A 24,584-nucleotide genomic window follows, 5' to 3' on the forward strand; every position below is an offset into this window, starting at 1 on the left:
ATTAGGAGAGCAGCTGAGCCTTGCACTGAGTCAGGGGTGGAGAAGGGCAGGAGGATGGCCGCAGGGCTTTCTGCTGAGCAGGTAGGAGAGTGGCAGGAGGTGGGCAGCAGGGGAGGCAGTGCCTGGCAGAAGAGGAAAGGAGCCTGGCACTGCTCAGTCCCTCCCTGGGGCTCCAGAAAAGATACTTCTGCTCTTTCTTCCTTGCAGCCCTTCGGGCTCTTCTTCTTGGTTCTCCTTTGGCTTCATGATTAGCTCAGTTTCTGCTTCCTGATCTCTCTAGATTATATTTCCATGTTCCTCCCTCTCTCCTGCTTCCCTTTTCTCTTCTTTCTTTGAACTAAGCCATTAAGAGAGAAGCTGAGTCCTGCACTGAGCCAGGGCTGGAGAAAGGCAGGAGAACGGATGCAGGGCTTTCTGCTGAGCAGGTAGGAGAGTGGCAGGAGGTGATGCAGGGCCAGGCAATGCCATGGGGCAAGAAGAAAGGAGCCTGGCACTTCTCGATCCCTCCCTGGGGCTCCAGAACAGACACTTCTGCTCTTTCTTCCTTGCAGCCCTTTGGGCTCTTCTTCCTGATTCTCCTCTGCCTTTATGAGGTTGTCTACTTCCTGTGATCACTTTCCTTTCTCCTCCCTCTCTGCTGCTTCTCTCTCCCCCTTTCCTCTCTCTTTCTGAAGCCATTAGGAGAGCAGCTGAGCCCTGCACTGAGTCAGGGGTGGAGAAGGGCAGGAGGATGGCTGCAGGGCTATGTGCTCAGCAGGTAGGAGACTGGCAAGAGGTGGACAGCAGGGGAGGCAGTGCCTGGAAGAAGAAGAAAGGAGCCTGGCACTGCTCAATCCCTCCCTGGGGCTCCAGAAAAGATACTTCTGCTCTTTCTTCCTTGCAGCCCTTCGGGCTCTTCTTCTTGGTTCTCCTTTGGCTTCATGATTAGCTCAGTGTCTGCTTCCTGATCTCTCTAGATTATATTTCCTTGTTCCTCCCTCTCTCCTCCTGCTTCCCTTCTCTCAGATCTGGCCCCAGGCTTCCTCCTTCTGTGTCTGTGGCTATTAAGAGAGAAGCCGAGTCCTGCACTGAGCCAGGGCTGGAGAAAGGCAGGAGAACAGCTGCAGGGCTTTCTGCTCAGCAGGTAGGAGACTGGCAGGAGGTGGGCAATGGGATGCAGTGCCAGGCAATGCCAGGGGGCAAGCTGAAGAAGAAAGGAGCCTGGCTCTGCTCAATCCCTCCTTGGGGCTCCAGAAAAGACACTTCTGCTCTTTCTTCCCTGCAGCCCCTCAGGCTCTTCTTCCTGGATCTCCTTTGTCTTTATGATTAGCTCAGTTTCTGCTTCCTGATCTCTCTAGATTATATTTCCATGCTCCTCCTTCTTTCTCACTTCTCTTCCCCCTTTCTTCCCCCTGAAGCCTTTAGGAGAGCAGCTGAGCCCTGCCCTGAGTTAGGCTGGAGAAGGGCAGGAGGATGGCTGCAGGTAGGAGAGGGCAGGAGGCGGGCAGCAGGGGAGGCAGTGCCAGGCAGAAGAGGAAAGGAGCCTGGCACTGCTCATTTCCACCCTGTGGCTCCAGAAGAGACACTTCTGCTCTTCTTCCTGGTTCTCCTCTTTATGACGCTCTCAGCTTCTGCTTCCTGTGATCTATTTACTCATCTCCTTTCCTCCTCCTTTTCGCCTGCTTCCCACTCCCTTCTGCTTCCCCTCTCCCTGCTCTTATTTCCCGCTTAATTTTTGGATTCAGATCACAACCTAAATGCCCGAGAGATTTTCTCTTTCCATAACTGGAAAATAAGATTTTTAGATCTTCTATTTCCAAACAAGCACATCTCCTGAAACTTATAGTCTGCCCCTCTCCTCAAGTCGCTTCATTGGCTCCCCATCCATTTCTGCATGAAGTTCAAACTCCTCTTATTCACTTACTGAGAAACTGTGGAGTGAATGCACTTATATGTCATCTCTTCTCTCTTCCTATACTCCTCCCCAGGAACTCCGTTCTTTGAGTAAATTTCTCTTATCTGTGCCTTGTATGCTTGGAATAGAGGTTCTGAGTCAGTACATCAAATTCATTCTCTGCTGTATTCAAATCTATGCTTAAAGCTTAGCTTTTTATATAAGAATTGCCATACTTGGACAGACCGAAGGTCTATCAAGCCCAGTATCCTGTTTCCAACAGTGGCCAACCCAGATCCCAAAAAAGAACAGCAATATTAAACTAAACTAAACTAAACCTTAAGTTTGTATACCGCATCATCTCCACAAAAGTAGAGCTCGACACGGTTTACAGGAATTGATATCGAAAGGAACTCCAATGAAGAGGGGAAGGACTTAGTAAAGAGGAAGATAGAGGGACTTAGCATATCATCGAAGAGGGGGGGGAGTAGTTACATTTTAGAAAAAAGCCAGGTTTTCAAATGTTTTCGGAAGCGTTGAAGAGAGGTCGTACTCCGAAGTGGGGCAGTAAAGCCGTTCCACAGCTTGGTAATCCTGAAGAGGAGGGATGTCCCTAGTTTTCCTGGGTGGGATATGCCTTTTAAAGAGGGGAAGGATAGTTTGAATTTTTGTGTAGTTCTGGTGGAGTTAGGATTCGAGGAGATCCAAGATAGTGGAAAAAGAGGAGGAAGGATACCGTGTAGAGACTTGAAGGCTAGACAGGCGCATTTGTAGTGAACCCTAAGGATTACTGGGAGCCAGTGAAGCTTAGACAGAAGCGGGGAGACGTGGTCGAATTTGCTTTTTGCGAAGATTAGTTTAGCGCGGTGTTCTGAATCCACTGAAGTCTAAAAAGGCTCTTCTTTGTTAGGGAAAACCAAAAAAACTGTGGAGTGACGATGTTCCTAAATGGACTTTATTTGAAAGTATCAAAGTTCCAAAGGTACACTAAAAACATCCACATAAAATAATTCCATCCACATAAAAGTAAATCATCCACATAAGAGCCTTAAAGGACCTAGTCCGCTAGGGATACAGGACCCAACACGGTCCGCGTTTCGACAAAAAGTCTTCTTCAGGGGTCCCTAGGGGTCCTATAAAGGTGTGTACGTGGGAAACAATTGTGTGGTGAACCGGAAGTGAGACACTGCTTGCATTTGTTAGGCCCAAGTAGATGGAGTTACAGTAATCTAATCTGGAAAGAATGATGGATTGGACGAGGACGGCAAAGTGTTGTTGATGGAAGCAGGATCTCACTTTCCTTAACATGTGGAGATTGAAGAAGCATTTTTTTACTAAGGAGTTGAGGTGATCGTTGAAGGATAGTGTAGAGTCAATGATAATTCCCAGAACTTTGCTTGAGTGCTCAAGCTTCAATGTGGTGCCAGAGGATAGTGGGATGAGGGTGGGTAGCTGATCTAAATCTGGGCCGAGCCAATGCAGTTTTGTTTTGGTCTCGTTTATTTTTTTACAGAAAGGTAAAGTCAAGCCAAAATTAAATATAATACAATATGATACTAAACAGATAATCTGCTATCTTAATAAGAAATATATATATAAAGCTTAACTTTAACTCAAGTCCTCTAAATAAGGAAAGCAAGATGTAGAATCAACGAGTATAATATACATTACAAATTAAAATGAAGACTAAAGGTTGTATATGCTGAGAAGGTAATCAACAATCAATGAGTACTCAAATTCTCTCTCCTTTTTTCAGAGAAGCCATTGACAAGAAGGTTGTAAATTGGCTAGGATCAAAGAATACATATTTTTGCGTTTGATAGATTATCACACATTTACATGGGTGACGAAGAAAAAAGGTTGCCCCAAGAGCAATAACTCCTGGCTTTAACAACAGAAATTCACGTCGATGTTTCTGTGTATCTCTTGACAGATTTGTATCTTATACCCAAGAAAAGCTTTCTGTTTATTTTTGAAGAAAAGTTTCATTAGCCAATTTTTATCAGGTGATAAGGCAACTGTAAGCAAAAGTGTTGCGGGCATTGCTACCTCCTGGTCTGAAAGTTCCAAAATCTTGGAAATATTAAGCGACTGTTGAGTTTCTTCCATTAATTTTTCTTCCCTTTTAATAGGTAGATAGTACACTTGAGTGAATGGCGGTATTAATTCCTAGGTAATTTCCAGGACTTCCTTTAGGTAACGTTTTAACATGTCTCTAGGGGTTACCTCCGCAACCCTAGGAAAGTTAATTAATCTAAGATTATTATTGCGAGAAAAGTTTTCTAGAGATTCCAATTTTCTCCTTAAATTAGTATTATCTTTCACCAGTGTTTCAGTTATTTGTTTAGAAAGTTTAATTTCCTGGGAAGAATTCATTGTTGAAGTTTTTAAATCTTGCAAGTCAACTTTGATATTCTTAATTTCATTTTCTTGGGAAGATATCTTATGCTCCAACTGCAACAGTTGGGGCTTAACTGATTTAGATAGATCCGCTACAAGATCCCAAATTGCATCAAGTGTTACCTCTTGGGGCTTCTTTAATATAAAGAAAGGTTCTTGTAAAGAAAAACTCTCACCAACCATTGTACCCTCCTGGGTATGACTCCTCTGCTCACGGACAATCCGCGGGGATGATGAGACCTCTGTTTCCACTGGAATCCCCTGAAACAGCAGGGAATCCACATCTATGCTCCCCTCTTTGCTCCCAATGACCTCCGGGGAGAGTTCCTCACCGCCTTCCGATGATTCCTCCACCCGCGGGGAGCTGGCGGTCTGAGGAGGAGGAGGAGGCACTCTGGCGTCGGGGCTCAAGGTGGTGTCTGGGCCCATGGAGAACGCCTCCGTCTCGCCACGGTGCGTCTCCTGCGGGCGTGACAACGCCCCCGCAATTCCCTGCATTCGTCGGAGAAGTTCATCCATTGAACCAAAGCCGGCTGGGCCCGAACGCCGTGAGGCTCCAGCTGCGCTTCGGCCCCTCCGCTTCGGCATGCTAGAAGGTAAGTTTCTTGAAGAGAAACAGGAGAAGAAACAATATTGGTAGAGCTCTCTGCGACGAAGCTCTCAGCATAACAGTCCTTCCGCCATCTTGCTTGGTCTCGTTTAGTTTCATTTGTACGGTGAGAGCCCAGGATTGGAGGTTCGCTATACATGAAGAAATGTTCTCAGAGAGGTTGGTGAGGTTGGAGTCAGTCTCAAGGAGGACAAGAATGTCATCGTCGTAAGTGTAAAGTGTTTCCAAGGGGGATAGTTGGAGGAGTTTCAGGGAGGTCATATACACATTGAAGAGAATTGGGGATAGAGGAGAACCCTGAGGAACTCCGCAAATCGGTTTCTAAGGGGAGGATGAGGTGCCATTCATGTTAACAGAGTAGGAGCGGGAGCGTAGGAATTTTGAGAACCAGTCTAAGACTGTGGAGTTTATGCCAATTTCAGAGAGTTGGAGAATTAGTATGTCATGATGGACAATGTCGAAAGCTGCAGAAAGGTTGAATTGAATAAGAAACATAGAAAGATGACGGCAGATAAGGGCTACAGCCCATCAAGTCTGCCCATACCATTGACCCCCTTTTAAGTCTACTGGCCCCCTTAACTCTACTGACCTGCTCTATTAAGTCTATATCCTAGCGACCCTATTCATTGATATGACTCTCGCAGTAAGGACAGCGAACTTGTTGCAGGAGTGAAGTTGTTGGACCTTTGAGATTAATGAGGCCAGTAGGGATTCGGTGCTGAAGTTGGGTCTGAAGCCATGTTGGTAGGGTAGGAGAATGGAGAATCTTCCGAAAGGCAGAGGGATGGCAGCTCTTTTGGCATGCACAGTTCTTTTGGGACTGAAAACGGTTTTGACTGCATGGATTACAGCAGACACGCCTTCTTTTTCAATACCTCATGATTGGACAAGCTGCCTTGGAGCGCCGTGACTTTGCGGATGTAGACTCTCCTCAGGGAAAGCATTATCGTTTTGTCTGGGAGCCCTTTTGGCAAATCCTGACACTGTAGAACTATTTGATTCTTGGATTGTAGCGTGAGAGATATATTTTGGTTTTGGTTTGGTGGGGGGGAAATATAGAAGTGTATATTGGTTATTATGTTAAACCTGTATTTTTTTGTTGATTGTATGGTTATTTTTGAAACTGAATAAACACATTTAAACATATAAATAGGCTACAGAAACCAGTTGCCTTCTGTTAATCGTCGAGAGGATTCTTGGAATTCCTCAAACCCTAATACCACCAGATCCTCCCACAAATTAAAACTATCCTTCCCCTCGCTAAAAGGCATTTCCCACACAGGAAAGCTAGGGACCTCCCTTCACTTCAAAATCACTGAGCTCTGGAACAACCTTACCTCCCCTCTTCGGAACTTGAGCTCTCTCCAAGTTTTCCGCAAACATCTGAAAACCTGGCTTTTCTCAAAAAATGTAAGTCTCCCTCCAACTTAGGAATCAAGGAAACTCTTATATCTTGGCATCCCAAGTCCTCTAAATTTTCTTCACACTTCTACCTCTAACCTCTGTTGTAGTTCTTCCTATTTCTCCTACTGTAAACCGCGTCGAGCTCTACGAACGTGGAGATGATGCGGTATACAAACCTAAGGATTAGATTAGATTAGAAACATAGAAACATAGAAAGATGACGGCAGATAAGGGCTACAGCCCATCAAGTCTGCCCACACCATTTACCCACCCTCTTAAGTCTACTGACCCCCTAAAGTATAATTGTAATTATACTGTCACTCTACTGTCCTGCTCATTCAAGTCCATACCCTAGTGACCCTATCCCTTGGCATGACCCTCGTAGGGATCCCAAATAGGTATCCCATTTGTTCTTGAAGTCTGGGATGCTGCGTGCCTCGACCACCTGCACTGGAAGCTTGTTCCAATGCTCAATCACTCTCTCCGTGAAGAAGTACTTTCTGGCGTCTCCACGAAACTTCCCTCCCCTGAGTTTGAGCGGATGTCCTCTTGTGGTCGAGGGTCCCTTGAGAAGAAAGACATCATCTTCCACCTCGACCCGTCTTATGATGTATTTAAATGTCTCAATCATGTCTCCCCTCTCCCTACGCTCTTCGAGAGTGTAGAGCTGCAATTTGCTCAGTCTTTCTTCATACGGGAGACCCTTTAGCCCCGAGACCATCCTGGTGGCCATCCGCTGAACTGATTCAATTCTGAGCACATCCTTACGGTAATGTGGCCTCCAGAATTGCACACAGTATTCCAGATGAGGTCTCACCATGGCTCTGTACAATGGCATTATGACTTCAGGCTTCCTGTTGACGAAGCTTCTCTTGATACAACCTATCATCTGCCGTGCTTCAGATGAAGCCTTCTCCACTTGAGTGGCTGCTTTCATGTCAGCACTGATGATTACTCCTAAGTCTCGTTCTGCCGTAGTCCTGGTTAAAGTTTCTCCATTCAGGGTGTAAGTTCTGCAAGGATTTCCGTTACCGAGATGCATGACCTTACATTTCTTGGCATTGAAGCCCAGCTGCCAGATCGAGGACCAATTAAGTACGCAGGTCTTGCTCCATAGCATCCTGTAGATTATAGCCGTTTACTATATTGCATAATTTGGCATCATCAGCGAATAAGGTTACCTTGCCTTGAAGCCCTTGAGTCAGATCCCCAATGAATATGTTGAAGAGGAGTGGGCCCAGGACTGAACCCTGTGGCACTCGGCTAGTCACCTCCGACATTTTAGAGAGGGTACCGTTAACCACCACCCTCTGAAGTCTGCCACTAAGCCAATCTTTAACCCATGCAGTTAGAGTCTCTCCTAATCCCATCGATTTCATCTTGTTCAGCAGCCTGCGGTGTGGGACGCTGTCAAACGCTTTGCTGAAGTCCAGGTACACGACGTCCAAGGACTCTCCTGAGTCCAGTCTTCTTGTTACCCAGTCAAAGAAGCTGATAAGATTGGACTGGAATGACCTACCCTTGGTGAATCCATGTTGACTGGGATCCCGGAGATTTCCCTCGTTCAGGATCGTATCTAATTTATACTTAATTAGTGTTTCCATGAGTTTACACACTATTGAGGTGAGGCTTACCGGCCTATAGTTCGCAGCCTCAGCCTTGCAACCCTTTTTATGTAGAGGAACGACGTTGGCTGTTTTCCAGTCTAACTAGTCTAATTCGATTAGGGTGGGCTAGGAGGGTGGACAGGCTGTGGGGAAATTTTGTTAGCCGAGTCTGGGCTGTAAGAACCAACACCTGGACTCATGCTACTTTGCCTGTATTGTATCATTTGGGATTTAGTTAACTGTTAATGTAAAATTTTGTATCAGTGTATATGTGCTTGACTTGAGCGTTTGAATAAATTGTTTTTTTTAAAAAAACACAAGAATCCTGGTGTCCTCTTTTCAATGAAATAATGCTGGGAGAATAAAATCAGGTGAACTCTAATTCCACTTGTCAATGACTTCATCTTTGCTTTGTGTTTCAGATGCCATTGACGTTTGATGATGTCACTGTCCACTTCTCTGAGGAGCAATGGGGGTGTTTGGATGAAGGTCAGAAGGAGCTTTACAGGGAGGTGATGAAGGAGAATTACGAGACCCTGATCTCGCTAGGTAAGGATTGCACGACTGCATTTTTTTTAGCTGTCCCAGGGGCTGATTTAATAAAACATAACTTGTCATTACACTAGTCCAATTGTGTACATTCTAGAAATTGATGTATCTTTTTGCACTGTATATTCGCTGTGAACCGCCTAGAACAGTGATCTCCAACTCAAACCCTTTGCAGGGCCACATTTTGGATTTGTAGGTCCTTGGAGGGCCGCAGAACAAAATAGTTAATGTCTTATTAAAGAAATGACAATTTTGCATGAGGTAAAACTCTTTATCCCAGGACAAGCAGGCAGCATATTTTTGACTGATGGGTGACGGCACCGACGGAGCCCCGGTACGGACAATTTTAGAGTGATTGCACTCTAAGAACTTAGAAAGTTCTAGCTAGGCCGCACCGCGCGTGCGCGAGTACCTTCCCGCCCCAGTTTCTTAGTTTCCGCGGAGCTAAGAAGACGCGTGTTTCCAACGACTGTTGGACTCTCTTTTTTCGCCTTCCCGCTCGCGTATTTTTTTCTTGTGAAATTCTTCACGTTTTATTATTATCTTATTTTCTTTAAAAAAAAAAAAAAAAAAAAAAGGCTATTTTTTTCGACTTTTTTCGGTCGGCCCCGGCGGGGCCTGTTGGCACCATCGAAGCCTCTAGCTTCGATTTTGCTACTGCCGTTTTTCCCTTCATGCCCCCTTCACCGGGTTTTAAAAAGTGTCAGCGGTGTGCACGCCCTATTTCTTTATCCGACCCGCACAAGTGGTGCCTTCAGTGTTTGGGTCCGGACCATAGGGCAGAAACGTGCACCCGCTGTAGTTCTCTTCAAAAGAGAACTTTGAAAAATCGCCAAATTCAACAGCGGATTCTTTTCGGTGCCGCTATGGAAGTTCCACCGGCGTCGACTCCGGCGACTTCCTCCAAATCGGCACCAGTGGTTTCGACACCGCAAGAGGTCTCTTCGGTGTCGCATCCTTCAGGTAAGCCGGCTAAGTAGCCACCCCCTTCTGTCCTTGGCCCGCCAGTCGAACAAGCAGTGAGCCAAGTCCTGCAGACTGTGCGCCGGCCCCGCAAACGCTCCGCTCCCATTGAAGTCACTGCCTCTTCATCGGCATCGACTTCGCCTGAGCGTCGAGCTGCACCGCAGGTACCGAGCAAGAAAAAAGCGGTACCGGTGCCATCGGGACCGTCTCTGGATGAGCGTATAGCATCCATCCTTCAGGTTCAGCTTAAGGAGCAATTGCAACACCTGCTCCCGGCTCTGCTAACTCCGAACCTTCCGGTGTCGGTACCCACTGAGCCTGCGGTACCGATAGTCGACCAGCCTATGTTGTCGGCATCGACGTTATCGGCACCGCTTAAATCTGCCTCTTCCATTTCTATGCCTATTTTATTGGCGGAACCGAAGTCTCTTCGCCGTACGGCTCACTCGGCTTCTAATCCAGTACCGCTCTCTGACACCCGTCCCGTTTTACAGTCACCAGTTACGGTGTCGATGCGTTCAGGCAAATCGGTACGCAAAACCAGGCATACCGAATCCTCTACTCCTTTGTCTCAGGGCCGTCTCCCATCGGTACGGGACCCTGATTTATGGGATGACTCCGATGATCCCCTCGGTACCGAGGAGGATTTTTCATCGGATGAGGCTGACCCATCGGTGCAGGATCCTGCTAGTAAACCAGAGCACTCTTCCTTCACCAAATTTCTGAGGGAGATGTCAGACACCCTTTCTCTCCCCTTGGAGTCTGCTTCTAACAAGTCAAAAGCATTCCTAGAGGCTTTGGACTTTGACCAACCTCCCAAGGAATTTTTAAAGTTACCCCTTCATGATATATTAAGGGAAACTTTTTACAAAAATCTGGAAACTCCTCTCACTATTCCAGGAGCTCCAAGGAAATTGGAATCACTTTATAAAGTTATTCCTATCCCAGGGTTTGACAAACCTCAGCTTCCACATGAATCTCTGCTGGTGGAGTCAACCCTTAAAAAATCTGCATGCTCTAGTGTGTATGCCTCTGTCCCTCCTGGCAGAGAAGGCAAGGCCATGGATAAATTTGGTAAACGACTCTACCAAAATGCTATGTTGGCCAACCGTTCAGGTAACTATGCCTTTCATTTTTCCTTTTACCTGAAACATCTTATCCAGCAGATGGCCACTTTTCAGAACTATATTCCTGACCGCAAGCTTTCTGCTTTTCAACAGTGCACTGCCAGTCTCTTGCAACTCAGGAAGTTTATGGTCCGTTCCATCTATGACACTTTTGAACTGACCTCCCGAGCTACTGCTCTGGCTGTAGCGATGAGACGATTGGCATGGCTTCGCGTCTCAGACCTTGATGTGAACCACCAGGACCGCCTTGCCAATGCTCCCTGCCTGGGGGATGAGCTGTTTGGAGAATCTCTGGATTCCACCACTCAGAAGCTTTCTGCTCATGAGACGAGGTGGGATACTTTATTGAAAAACAAAAAGAAACCCCCTCCTCCTCGTCCTTTCAGGCAGCAGACGTCCTATCAGAGGCGTTTTTCTGCTCGACCGCTTCAGCCTCCTCCTCCTCAGCCTCGGAGGCAAAGGCAGCAACAACAACAGGCTCGCCAACAACAGCCGCCTGCCATGAAGCCTGTTGCTCAGCCTAAACCGACTCAGCCCTTTTGACTCGCTTCTCCAGGGCATTGCCAGTCTTCCTCCTTCATGTCCTCTTCCGCAACCTATAGGAGGTCGACTAAACATCTTTCTAACTCGATGGGAAGTGATCACCACTGACCAGTGGGTGCTCTCTATCATAGCCCACGGCTACTCCCTCAATTTTCAGACTCCTCCGCCGTTAGGCCTGCCAAAAGAGTCTGCTTCCAACAAGTCTCAGTCCCTCCTTCTGGCTCAAGAGGTTCAATCCCTCATTCTTCTCAATGCCATCGAAGAGGTTCCTCAAGATCAAAGAGGTCAGGGATTTTACTCCCGGTACTTTCTAGTTCCCAAAAAGACCGGAGACCTCAGACCTATATTAGATCTCAGAGATCTCAACAAATGCTTGGTCAAGGAGAAGTTCAAAATGCTCTCTCTTGCCACCCTCTATCCTCTTCTCTCTCAAGGCGACTGGCTATGCTCCCTCGATCTAAAAGAGGCTTACACACATATTCCTATCCATCTGGCGTCCAGGCAATATCTACGCTTTCTCATCAATCAACACCATTATCAGTACAAGGTGCTACCCTTCGGTCTGGCCTCCTCTCCCAGGGTATTCACCAAGTGCCTGACTGTAGTAGCGGCCTATCTCCGCTCTCACAATTTTCAAGTCTTCCCTTACTTGGACGACTGGCTGATCAAAGCTCACTCTCCTCAGGCGGTTCTGCTTGCCACCAACCAGACCATTCACTTTCTTCGGCTGTTGGGTTTCGAAATCAATCTACCCAAGTCGCACCTCATTCCAGCCCAGCGACTTCAATTCATTGGAGCCATTCTGGACACTGTTCTGATGCGGGCGTTTCTTCCATCCAACCGCCTTCAGACCATCCTTCATCTCTGTCGGCAGGTATTTCAACAGATTACCATTTCTGCAAATCACATGATGGTGCTATTGGGGCACATGGCTTCGACAGTACATGTCACCCCCTTTGCACGTCTCCACCTGCGTACTCCTCAATGGACCCTAGCGAACCAGTGGTCACAAGCGACGGATCCTTGCTCACAACACATATCTGTGACCTCGTCTCTTCGACAGTCGCTTCTTTGGTGGTTGACATCTTCAAATCTATCCAGAGGTCTATTGTTCCATCTACCTCCTCATCAACTAGTCATCACCACAGATTCCTCCCCCTATGCCTGGGGAGCTCACTTGAACGAGTTCCAAACTCAGGGGTTTTGGACTGCCCAGGAAAAGAAACTCCACATCAATTTCCTGGAACTCCGAGCGATGTTTTATGCCCTCAAGGCTTTCCAACATCTTCTCTTTCCTCAGGTACTACTCATTTGCACAGACAATCAAGTTGCAATGTACTACATCAACAAACAGGGAGGGACGGGCTCTCGCCTGTTATGTCAGGAAGCCCAACGGATTTGGTCTTGGGCGACAGCTCGTCACTTATTCCTGAAGGCTGTCTACATTCAAGGGGAGCAGAATTCCTTAGCGGACAATCTCAGCAGAATTCTCCAACCTCACGAATGGACTCTCGATCCCACGACTCTTCAGTCCATTTTCGCCCAATGGGGCACTCCTCAAGTGGACCTTTTTGCAGCTCCTCACAATCATCAGCTGCCCCTGTTTTGCTCCAGACTCTACTCTCCTCACCGTCTGGCACCCGATGCATTTCTCCTGGATTGGACCAATCTCTTCCTATATGCATTTCCCCCTCTACCGCTCATGCTGCGGACATTGTTCAAGCTCAAGAGGGAACGAGCCACCCTGATTCTCATCGCTCCACGGTGGCCCAGGCAACATTGGTTCTCCCTTCTACTTCAACTCAGTTGCAGGGAACCCATACCTCTTCCACTGTTTCCTTCTCTGCTTACTCAGCATCAACAGTCCCTACTGCATCCCAACTTAAAGTCTCTGCACCTGACAGCTTGGTTTCGGGCTGACTTTGGCTCATTCACTCCTTTCTCAGCCTGTCCGTTCTATCATTAATGCTTCCAGGAAACCGGCCACTCTTCAGTGTTATCAACAGAAGTGGTCTCGGTTTTCTTCCTGGTGCCTCTTACATCACCATAATCCCATTTCTCTAGTAGTGGGACGGGTGTTGGACTATCTTCTTTCCTTGTCTGACTCTGGCCTTAAATCTACTTCTATCAGAATTCATCTTAGTGCCATTGCTGCATTTCATGAGCCAATTCATGGAAAACCCCTCTCGGCTCATCCTCTGGTTTCTAGATTCATGAGGGGCCTTTTCAATGTAAAACCACCTCTCACGCCCCCTCCTGTGGTTTGGGATCTCAATGTGGTTCTTTCCGCTTTAATGAAGCCTCCTTTTGAACCTTTGGCCACATCACATTTCAAATTTCTCACTTGGAAAGCGGTCTTCCTTATAGCTCTCACTTCTGCCAGGAGGGTCAGTGAGTTGCATGTACTAGTGGCCGATCCACCTTTCACTGTTTTTCACCATGATAAGGTGGTTCTCCGTACACACCCCAAGTTTCTCCCTAAGGTTGTGTCTGACTTTCATCTTAATCAGTCCATTGACCTACCTGTATTTTTTCCAAAGCCTCATTCTCATCCAGGTGAACAGGCTTTGCATATCTTGGACTGTAAACGTGCTTTGGCTTACTATCTTGAACGCACTAAACCTCACAGATCATCTCCTCAACTGTTTTTGTCTTTTGATCCTAACAAGTTGGGTCATCCTGAATCTAAACGCACCCTATCCAATTGGCTTGCTGCTTGCGTTTCATTCTGTTATGCTCAGTCGGGCCTGACACTGGAAGGTTCTGTCACGGGCCACAAGGTTAGAGCTATGGCAGCGTCTGTAGCTTTCCTCCGTTCCACTCCTATTGAGGAAATCTGCAAGGCTGCTACTTGGTCCTCAGTTCATACTTTCACATCTCACTATTGTCTGGATGCATTTTCCAGACGGGATGGACACTTCGGCCAATCTGTTTTACAAAATTTATTTTCCTAATGGCCAACCTTCCCTCCATCCCTCTTTTTTGTTAGCTTGGAGGTCACCCATCAGTCAAGAATATGCTGCCTGCTTGTCCTGGGATAAAGCACAGTTACTTACCGTAACAGGTGTTATCCAGGGACAGCAGGCAGATATTCTTGCGTCCCTCCCACCTCCCCGGGTTGGCTTCTTAGCTGGCTTATCTTAACTGGGGACCGCGCGCCTCTGTCGGGCGGGAAGGCACTCGTGCACGCGCGGTGCGGCCTAGCTAGAAGTTTCTAAGTTCTTAGAGTGCAATCACTCTAAAATTGTCCGTACCGGGGCTCCGTCGGTGCCGTCGCCCATCAGTCAAGAATATCTGCCTGCTGTCCCTGGATAACACCTGTTACGGTAAGTAACTGTGCTTTATGGTTTATAAATCTTTCCTTTTGGCTAAGTCTTAACAATAATATTGTAGTTTATCGCTAAAGAGACATATGATCAAGAAACTGTTTTATTTTACTTTTGTGATTATGATAAACATACCGAGGGCCTCAAAATAGTATCTGGTGGGCCGCATGTGGCCCCCGGGTCACGAGTTTGAGACCACTGGCCTAGAACCATTCGTGATCTGGCGGTATATAAGAATAAATTATTATTATTATTATTAGTGTGTCTATCTGGCCATTTTGAGAACAAAACGTCCAAATGAAAAGGGTACAAAACAAGCCATTTGGACTTTGGAGGGGTCAGCATTTTTACTACACTGGCCATTCAGACATCCCAACAGAGTAGTGGGGCACCCAGGGGGGGGCACTGCTGTGAACTTCCCTTAAAGGGTCCCAGGTACACATAACACCATAACCGCATTACATTGTATGAGGAACCCACCAAAACTCTCCCCAAACCAACTATACCCAACTGTCTACCACTCCTATAGCCCTTATGCCTGTAGGTATCAGCTGCATGACTTATCTACTGCCAACCTCGCTACGCTCACCTTACCTCCTCCTCAAATTACTCCATTAGTTCCCTATCTGCCTCCGTATACAGTTCAAACTCCTATAACTAACCTACAAGTGTGTTCATGCCACAGCCCCTCAGTATCTCTCCTCTCTTATCTCTCCTTATACTCCTCCCTGAGAACTCTGTTCCTCAGATAAGCTGCTTTTATCTTTACACTTCTCCTCCACTGCCAATTCCAGACTTGGTTCCTTTCATCTAGCTGCCCCCTGTGCCTGGAATAAACTCCCTGAGTTCATCCGTCACGCCCCTTCCCTTGTTTAAAACTCACCTTTTTGATTTAGCCTTGCCTTGCCTTCCCTAGCCAGCAGATTCCATGCAAATGCAAAATGAGGCACATTGGGAAGAATAACCTGAATCACAGTTACCGGATGCTAGGGTCCATCTTGAGGGTTAACGCCCAAGAAAAAGATCTGGGTTTCATTGTAGACAATACGATGAAACCTTCCACCCATTGTGTGGTGGCAGCTAAGAAAGCAAACAGGATGGTAGCGAAATTATTTAAAAAAAGGGATGCTTAACAAGACTAAAAATGTTATAATGCCCCTGTATCGCTCCATGGTGCGAACTCATTTGGAGTATTGCGTTCAATTCTGGTCTTATCTCAAGAAAGATATAGCGGCGCTAGAAAAGGTTCAAAGAAGAGCGACCAAGATGGTAAAGGAGATGGAACTCCTCTCGTATGAGGAAAGACTAAAACGGTTAGGGCTCTTCATTTTGGAAAAGAGACGGCTGAGGGGAGATATGATTGAAGTCTACAAAATCCTGAGTGGAATAGAACGGGTCCAAGTGGATCAATTTTTCACTCCGTCAAAAATTACAAAGACTAGGGGACACTCGATGAAGTTACAGGGAAATACTTTTAAAACCAATAGGAGGAAATTTTTTTTCACTCAGAGAATAGTCAAGTTCTGGTATGCATTGCCAGAGGTTGTGGTAAGAGCGGATAGCGTAGCTGGTTTTAAGAAAGGTTTGGACAAGTTCCTGGAGGAAAAGTCCATAGTCTGTTATTGAGAAAGACATGGGGGAAGCCACAGCTTGCCCTGGATCAGTAGCATGGAATGTTGCTACTCCTTGGGTTTTGGCCAGGTCCTAGGGACCTGGATTGGCCACCGTGAGAACAGGCTACTGGGCTTGATGGACCATTGGCCTGACCCAGTAAGGCTGTTCTTATTAACCCCTGACTGTATCCCCACCCTGGCATCGTGTTTGTCTGTTTAGATTGTAAGCTCCTTTGAGCAGGGACTGTCTTCATGACTCTGTACAGCGCTGCGTACGTCTGATAGCACTATAGAAATAATAGTAGCAGTACTGTCTAGAGCTCTTTATATTGGTCAGAAATCGTTGGGCAGTATCCTTATCTGTTTATAACATCTTTTTAAAAATTCTTTATTCATTTTTATCATTAAATACAAAGTGCTTACACATAAGCAATCAAGATCCCGAAGGGCATAGAAAAAGTAGACAGGGACAGATTTTGCAAATTATGGTGGACCACAAGTACAAGGGGGCACTTGGAGAAATTGAAAGGGGACAGGGGACAAACGCTAGGAAGTTCTTTTTCACCCAGAGGGAGATGGATACATGGAACACGCTTCCGGAGGCTGTGATAGGCAGGAGCACATTACAGGGCTTCAAAGAAGGTTTGGATAGGTTCTTAGAGGACAAAGGGATTGAGGGGTACAGATAGGTGTAGAGGTAGATTATAGGGTTAGGTGTAGAGATAGGTTATAGGGATAGGTGTAGAGGTAGGTTATAGGGTTAGGTGTTGAGGTAGGTTATAGGGATAGGTGTTGAGGTAGGTTATAGGGATAGGTGTTGAGGTAGGTTATAGGGTTAGGTGTTGAGGTAGGTTATAGGGTTAGGTGTAGAGGTAGGTTATAGGGATAGGTGTAGAGGTAGGTTAGAGGGTTAGGTGTAGAGGTAGGTTATAGGGATAGGTGTAGAGGTAGGTTATAGGGATAGGTGTAGAGGTAAGTATAGGGATAGGAGTAGAGATAGGTTATAGGGATAGGTGTAGAGGTAGGTTATAGGGTTAGGTGTTGAGGTAGGTTATAGGGTTAGGTGTAGAGGTAGGTTATAGGGTTAGGTGTAGAGGTAGGTTATAGGGTTAGGTGTAGAGGTAGGTTATAGGGATAGGTGAGGTAGGTTATAGGGTTAGGTGTTGAGGTAGGTTATAGAGTTAGGTGTAGAGGTAGGTTATAGGGTTAGGTGTAGAGGTAGGTTATAGGGTTAGGTGTTGAGGTAGGTTATAGGGATAGGTGTTGAGGTAGGTTATAGGGATAGGAGTAGAGATAGGTTATAGGGATAGGAGTAGAGATAGGTTATAGAGCTAGTCAGGGACCACTGCTCAGGGTTAGGTGTTGAGGTAGGTTATAGGGATAGGTGTAGAGGTAGGTTATAGGGTTAGGTGTAGAGGTAGGTTATAGGGTTAGGTGTAGAGGTAGGTTATAGGGTTAGGTGTAGAGGTAGGTTATAGGGTTAGGTGTTGAGGTAGGTTATAGAGTTAGGTGTAGAGGTAGGTTATAGGGTTAGGTGTAGAGGTAGGTTATAGGGTTAGGTGTAGAGGTAGGTTATAGGGTTAGGTGTAGAGGTAGGTTATAGGGTTAGGTGTAGAGGTAGGTTATAGGGTTAGGTGTAGAGGTAGGTTATAGGGATAGGTGTAGAGGTAGGTTATAGGGTTAGGTGTAGAGGTAGGTTATAGGATTAGGTGTTGAGGTAGGTTATAGGATTTAGGTGTAGAGGTAGGTTATAGGGTTAGGTGTAGAGGTAGGTTATAGGGTTAGGTGTAGAGGTAGGTTATAGGGTTAGGTGTAGAGGTAGGTTATAGGGATAGGTGTAGAGGTAGGTTATAGGGTTAGGTGTAGAGGTAGGTTATAGGGTTAGGTGTAGAAGTAGGTTATAGGGATAGGTGTAGAGGTAGGTTATAGGGTGTAGAGGTAGGTTATAGGGTTAGGTGTAGATTTTCGCTGGGACAAAAGAGATAAGCCCTTTTAATTTACCCAGTGCCACCCATAGGTTTTCCAAATGCTCTGTGTCTTCAGGATCCACCCTCAGCCAGTGCTGAGAGATGAGAATGTGCTTAACCTGCAAATAGGTGTAAAAGTCTCTGGAAGGCAAATTATACAGGTCTGTCAAATCCAAAAAGGAGTAAATTCACCCCACGTCTAAAAACTGTCAGAAATGAATCAATTCCTCCCCACCCCACCTGGAAAATATCGCATTTCCCCGGCCAGTCTCAAATTTGGGCTCATAATGAAGTGGGCCTAGTGAGGAAACCCTAGAGCAGGGGTGCCCAAATGGTCAATCGCAAAGGCAACACGAGTCGATCACGTTGCCTTTGCGATCTTTTCTCCCTGCTGCTTCCCCAGGCCTGGCGCGTACAAGCGCCGGACTTACAAAACTTCACCTCCGACGTTAATTCTGTCGTCGGAGAGGAAGTTCTGGGCCGGCCAATCGCTGCCTGGCTGGCCTGGAACTTCCTCCCCGATGTTAGAATTGACGTTGGAAGTGAAGTCTTGTGGGCCTGGCGCTTGTACGCGCCAGGCCTGGCTCGGGGAAGCAGCAGGGAGAAATTGCATTGGGGCTTAGGGGTAGGGAAAGAATCGGGGAAGTGGAGAAATCGGCACGATGGCTTGGGGGGGGCAGGGGGAGAGAGAAAGGCAGAAATAAAGAGGGGGGGCCAGGGGGAGAGAGAAAGAAAGGCAGAAATAAAGAAATATTGGCTTTACAGAAGAAGGAAGTGCAACCAGAGACTCATGAAATCACCAGACAAAAAGGTAGGAGAAATTATTTTTTTCAATTTAGTGATCAAAATGTGTCCGTTTTGAGAATTTATATCTGCTGTCTATATTTTGCACTATGGCCCCCTTTTACTAAACCGCAATAGCGATTTTTAGCGCAGGGAGCCTATGAGCATCGAGAGCAGCGCAGGGCATTCAGCGCAGCTTCCTGCGCTAAAAACTGCTATTGCGGTTTAGAAAAAGGGGAGGGGGTATATTTGTCTATTTTTTGTGTAGTTGTTACTGAGGTGACTTTGCATATTTTAAAGTCATCTGCCTTGACCTCTGAAAAAAAAAACCGAATACAAATGATAATTAACCTTTTCTCTGCGTACAGTGTGCTTTGTGTTTTTTAAAAATTTTATTGTTGGTAGATCATTTTGACTTGGTCATTTTAAAAGTAGCTCGCAAACCCAAAAAAAGTGTGGGCACCCCTGCCCTAGAGACTCCGTGCTTTTGATGAATTTTGAACCAAAAACCCAGTAAATGTCTCATAAAAAGGTTAAGAAAAAGAGCCCTCAAAAGCTGTCTCCCATTGGTGACCGATAATAAGCATTTCAAGGGAAAATCTGGAAAATGTGTCTGTTCCCTCCGCTTTGAAGGGGCTAATTTCCCGCTTTAACAGCTGACGTAACTGTTGCTATGTATTTTTCTGTGAATGTAAGGGAAATGAACCTTCTTTTTTTTAATAATTCCTAGGCACAGGCCTTGAAAGCATCGATCCTAAAGTATTGTCAAGGATTAAGCAAGAGAACGAGCTGCATGTTTGGTATCGAAAAGAGTCAGGAGAGAGGGAAGCTACTCCTTCATACACAGGTGAGCAATAACAGCAAATAAATACTGTACAGAGCAGTGGTCTCAAACTCGCGGCCCGCCAGGTACTATTTTGAGACTCTCGGTATGTTTATCATAATCACAAAAGTAAAATGAAACAGTTTCTTGATCATATGTCTCTTTACAATATTATTCTTAAGACTTAGCCAAAAGGAAAGATTTATAAACTATAAAAAGTTTTACCTCATGCAAAATTGTCATTTCTTTAATAAGACATTAACTATTTTTTTCTGAGGCCCTCCAAGTACCTACAAATCCCAAAATGTGGCCCTGCAAAGGGTTTGAGTTGGAGACCACTGATCTAAACAGGCAAGACAGACAAACAGGATGTCATAGATACAGTTAAGGGGAACGGTTGATCCGCTGGCTGGGTTGGAGGGCAGAGGGGAGTCCAGGACAGTTGAGCCATTGTGACATCACTGATGAGGTTGGCTCTTATTGGTGGAATGAGGCATTATGACATCACAGACTCAGCTCTGCTTCCCAAAGACTGAAATGCTTCACACTACTACTATGAATTATTTCTATAGCGCTACCAGACGCACGCAGCGCTGTACAGAGTCACAAAGAAGAAACAGTCCCTGCTTGAAAGAGCTTACAATCTAAACCAGTGGTCTCAAACTCGCGGCCCTCAGTATGTTTATCATAATCACAAAAGTAAAATGAAACAGTTTCTTGATCATATGTCTCTTTAGCTATAAATTACATTATTATTCTTAAGATTTAGCCAAAAGGAAAGATTTATAAACTACAAAGAGTTTTACCTCATGCAAAATTGTCATTTCTTTAACAAGACATTAACTATTTTTTTCTGAGGCCCTCCAAGTACCTCCAAATCCAAAATGTGGCCCTGCAAAGGGTTTGAGTTGGAGACCACTGGTACAGAGTAATAGGAGATATTACACAATCCAAGTGAGTAGTAATCGTTACTTTACAGAGAGGCTACCAGAAAGCCTCGTGGTCGGTGGCATAGCGAGGGTGAGTGGTGCCCCTCCTCTGCCCACTTCTCTGCCCCCCACTGCTGTGCGTTGGCCCTTCTTCCCTTCCCCCGTACCTCTTTAATTTTCCCGGCACCAGCAGCGTCTGCTGCCCGCGTCGTGTCGGCTCTCCCTCTGACTTCGCTTCTTAGGTGCAGGACCCGGATGTGACGGCAGAGAGAGCAAGTTCGTGATACCGCTTGCGCCGGGAAAATTAAAGCGGTACAAGGGAAGGGAAGGGGCACAGAGCAGAGGGTGGAGGATGGGTGCCAGGCCTCCCCCCCCCCGTCCCTCCCTTCCTTACTAAGCCAATGCTCGTATGCCTGGGACAGGCTGCCTGAATCAATACGCCGTGCTCCGTCCCTGGCAGTGTTCAAATCCAGGCTAAAGGCCCACTTTTTGGAAACTGCTTTCAACTCTTAACTCCCCCCTCGCTGCTGTCAGATACCTAGACCCACTATAACCTCCCCCAACCCTGAAATGTCCTGTCTAAATTAGATTGTAAGCTCTTCTGAGCAGGGACTGTCTATTGTATGTTAAAACGTACAACGCTGCGTACTCCTTTTCAGCACTATAGAAATCATAAATACAGTATAATCTCATTATAACAGACTTCAAGGGACCTGGAAAAACGGTCCGTTATATCCAGAGTTGCATTTTTAAAAAACTTTATTTAGGGTAACTTGAAACAACGTTCAATCGATGAACAACAGTCACTGCACAAGCCATATCAGCAACATCAAGAACAAAACTCAGCAAAACACTGGTATGGCACAAAATGATTGCAAACCAGAATATTGTACTGGAAAGAAAAATACTCTGTCATTTTTTTGTCTGGGCTGCATTTTGGTACTATATCACCGGCATGCCATATGCCTTGTAGGCGGAGCCCGTATGTCCATTATAGCCGAATAAAACTACAGCTAAAAGCGGCTCTGGGGGGTCCAAATTGGTTGTCCATTATATCCGAAAGTCTGTTATATGCGATGATTTTCTGCATGTTTATAAAGGCGCTCGGCTGGAACCAGCGGACCTTGTCCGCTATAGGCGAGGTTCCGTTATAACGAGATTATACTGTAGTAGTAGCAGAGTCAGCTGACCACATGGCTCTACCGAGAAGCTATCGCTCCAGAGATGCCACCGCAGTGAACATGCAAATTACCGCTGCATTAAAATCGTGGCAGTAATCTGCAGATCGTTGTGAAAATGTCTCTTCTCCAGTCGGTGCCTGAGCAGCAATTGAGCTCAGGCCTGGCAAAGATGATGATTTAAAAAAAAAAATAAAAAAGTTGCTAGTGGTCTTTATCACACCCTGATCTGTTTCCTATTCCCTAATGTCTAGTGGTTCTCACCAACCAGCCCCCTCCGTCCTGACTTAAAAATATTGCCCTTGTTTGTATTAGCACCTCCTACCCCGACCCTCCCAATACAACTTAAATTTAAAAAGTCCCAGGTGTCTAGCCTAGTAGGGACCTTTTATTCCTTCCCAACCTTCCCCCTTCCCAGACCTGTGCCTTAAACAAGGCAGGAGCAACCCCACTTGCTTTTGACTCCATGTTTTCATCTCCAAAATGGCTGGGGCCTGCCCCTTGGGGTGCATCCTGGCCCTTATGGCAGACTGGCCCCACCTGCTATGTTCCAGGATATACCGCGTGGGACAGAGCACTGCCATTTTTGAGATGATGGCCTGGAATCGTCAGCAATTGGGGATTTCTCCTGCTTCGTTTAAGCTGTGGAATCTGTTGCCAAAGGTTGTAGTCAAGGCATCTTATATAGAGCGGTTTTAAAGAAGTTTGGAAAAGTCCATAAACATGTTTTAGTCAAAAATTTTATTACCGAAGGTCGGTTGCACTGGCCTCCATCCCTGTTAAAAACTTATTTATTCAGGATGGTATTTGCAGTATTCAAATAAATTGTTATGTTATGTTACAAGAAGAGGGATTTTAGGGGAAGAGACACAGAAATGCGGAAACCCTGAGAGAACATCTAACCCAGCTCTATGAAATTTAGATGCACTTTCTCCAAGGGCAAGCAGATGATATTTCCACACCGCTGGGTAAAATCTTATGATGCAGCCTGGTATGGCAGGTGCTCCTCAGCGTTCTTCTGGAAGCTTTTGGAAGCAGCCCACCGTAAATGTGCAGGTGTTCCTGCCTACTGTTGCTATGCAGGACCAGCTCTCAGTGCTGCTTGTTGCAGGTTTCCGGGTCTCGCTGCATCTTGGTCAGGTAGAAACCGACATTTCAGCCTGCATGCTGTGGCTTTCTTCAGGGTATGCTCTGAAGTCTGCAGTTTGACTTTGTAAATAGTGGGTTCACTGACCTGATTAGGAACAGGGCAGTCCACCAATTTGAATTTTGGCGGGAAAGTCAGTTGGTCAGAAATTTGAATTTTGGCGGGAAAAGTCTCTGATAGGTTTAAAGGCGTTCTCCCCGCGGAGCTGGGTTAGATGTTCTCTCAGGGTTTCCGCATTTCTGTGTCTCTTCCCCTAAAATCCCTCTTCTTGTAACATAACATAACAATTTATTTGAATACTGCAAATACCATCCTGAATAAATAAGTTTTTAACAGGGATGGAGGCCAGTGCATCCGACCTTCGGTAATAAGATGCCACATGATCTGACTTTTAGGTTGAAAATTAATCTTACAGCAGTATTTTGAATCATTCGCAATCTATAAAAAATTTTTTGAAGACCTGCATAATAAACGATGTAAAGTCTGTTTATAGATGTCAGGAAGGGGAATGCGTGGCGGAAGCAGTGTGAGTGAATTATTGGCACTGAGAAGACCAGTCTATTGTTTTCAGCATTGGAGGCATTTATTAGAGAATGACACGGTGACTGTTACCCGTGGCAAGCTGCGGGTAACCCGCCGAAATGTGGAGAAAAAAAACCTGGTCGATACGAGAACAAGGCCATTCACCATCCTGTGGAGCAGTGAATGGCTTTGTCCCCGCAGTTAATTGAGGGAACGTGCGCAAAATACTTGATCTCCGATCGTGCGGTCCAGCAGCCCCCTCGCTCCTTCCTCCCAATCACTGTATTCCAGGTATCTCCCTCCCTCTTTCCCTTTCCCTTACTTTCATTGGCGATTTTTATTTTTTCTCTCAACAAGCAGCTGGAGCCTTTTCTGAAGTTGTGTGCGGCTCTCCTCTGATGTAACCGGAAACAAGAAGTTGCGTCAGAGAAGAAGTTTCCGGCAGCCACACACAACGTCAGAAAAGGCTCTGGCTGCTTTTTGAGAGAAAAATAAAAATCGCCAGCGAAGGTAAGGGGAAAGGAGGGAGCTGCTGGACCGCGCGAAGGGTGCTGGGCGGGGGGAAGAGAGAGTGGGGAGAAGACGCTGAAGGGAAATGGGGAAGAGAGAGAAGGGAGAAGATGCTGAAGGGAACTGGATGGAAGGAGGGGATAAAGAAAAAAAGGTGAATGCTGGATTGGGGGGACAGATACCAGATCTGAGGGGAGGAAAGGAGGAGAGAGATGCTAAAAACCACCTGGGGGAAGGAAGGGAAGAAGACAGAGATGCCAGACTATAAGGGGAGCGGGACAGACTTGCCAGTAGAAATCCTGCAAACCACGGGATGGTTGGATAGGCTGGAGTGAGCTTAGATGGCAACTTCAGCAGTTGGAACCTAGGACATTACCAGGTGGACTTTAGTATCTATGGCCCAGAAATATCAAAGAAGAGACAAGTTAATTTAATCATGTATAACTAGTGGGCAGACTGGATGGACCCTTCAGGTCTTTATCTGCCGTCATTGACTATGTTACAATGTCACCTGGCAGAAACCCAAAGAGTAGCAACATTCCAGAGCTGAGATTGTGATGTCATAATGCCTCATTCCACCAATGCCCAAGAGCCAACCTCAGCAGTGATGTCACAATGGCTTGATTAGATGACAACGTCAGCAGTTGGAACCTAGGATAACACCAGGTGGACTTTACAGTTTATGACCCAGAAATATCAAAGAGACA

At 46.1% G+C, this 24,584-nt stretch overlaps 1 protein-coding gene across 1 annotated transcript in view; it reads left to right on the forward strand.

The window, feature by feature from the left end:
* Positions 1–24,584, forward strand: part of LOC117354513 (oocyte zinc finger protein XlCOF6-like) — a 29,751-nt gene continuing 5,167 nt past the window's right edge. The window contains exons 1-3 of the mRNA XM_033932183.1: positions 1–81; positions 8,317–8,443; positions 19,499–19,615. Coding sequence (XP_033788074.1) covers positions 55–81; positions 8,317–8,443; positions 19,499–19,615 — 271 coding nt within the window. The 5' untranslated portion in view covers positions 1–54. The remainder of the gene's footprint in view (positions 82–8,316; positions 8,444–19,498; positions 19,616–24,584) is intronic.

This window comes from Geotrypetes seraphini, chromosome 2 (assembly GCF_902459505.1).
Source record: "Geotrypetes seraphini chromosome 2, aGeoSer1.1, whole genome shotgun sequence".
In the NCBI taxonomy this organism is placed as follows: Eukaryota; Metazoa; Chordata; class Amphibia; order Gymnophiona; family Dermophiidae; genus Geotrypetes; species Geotrypetes seraphini.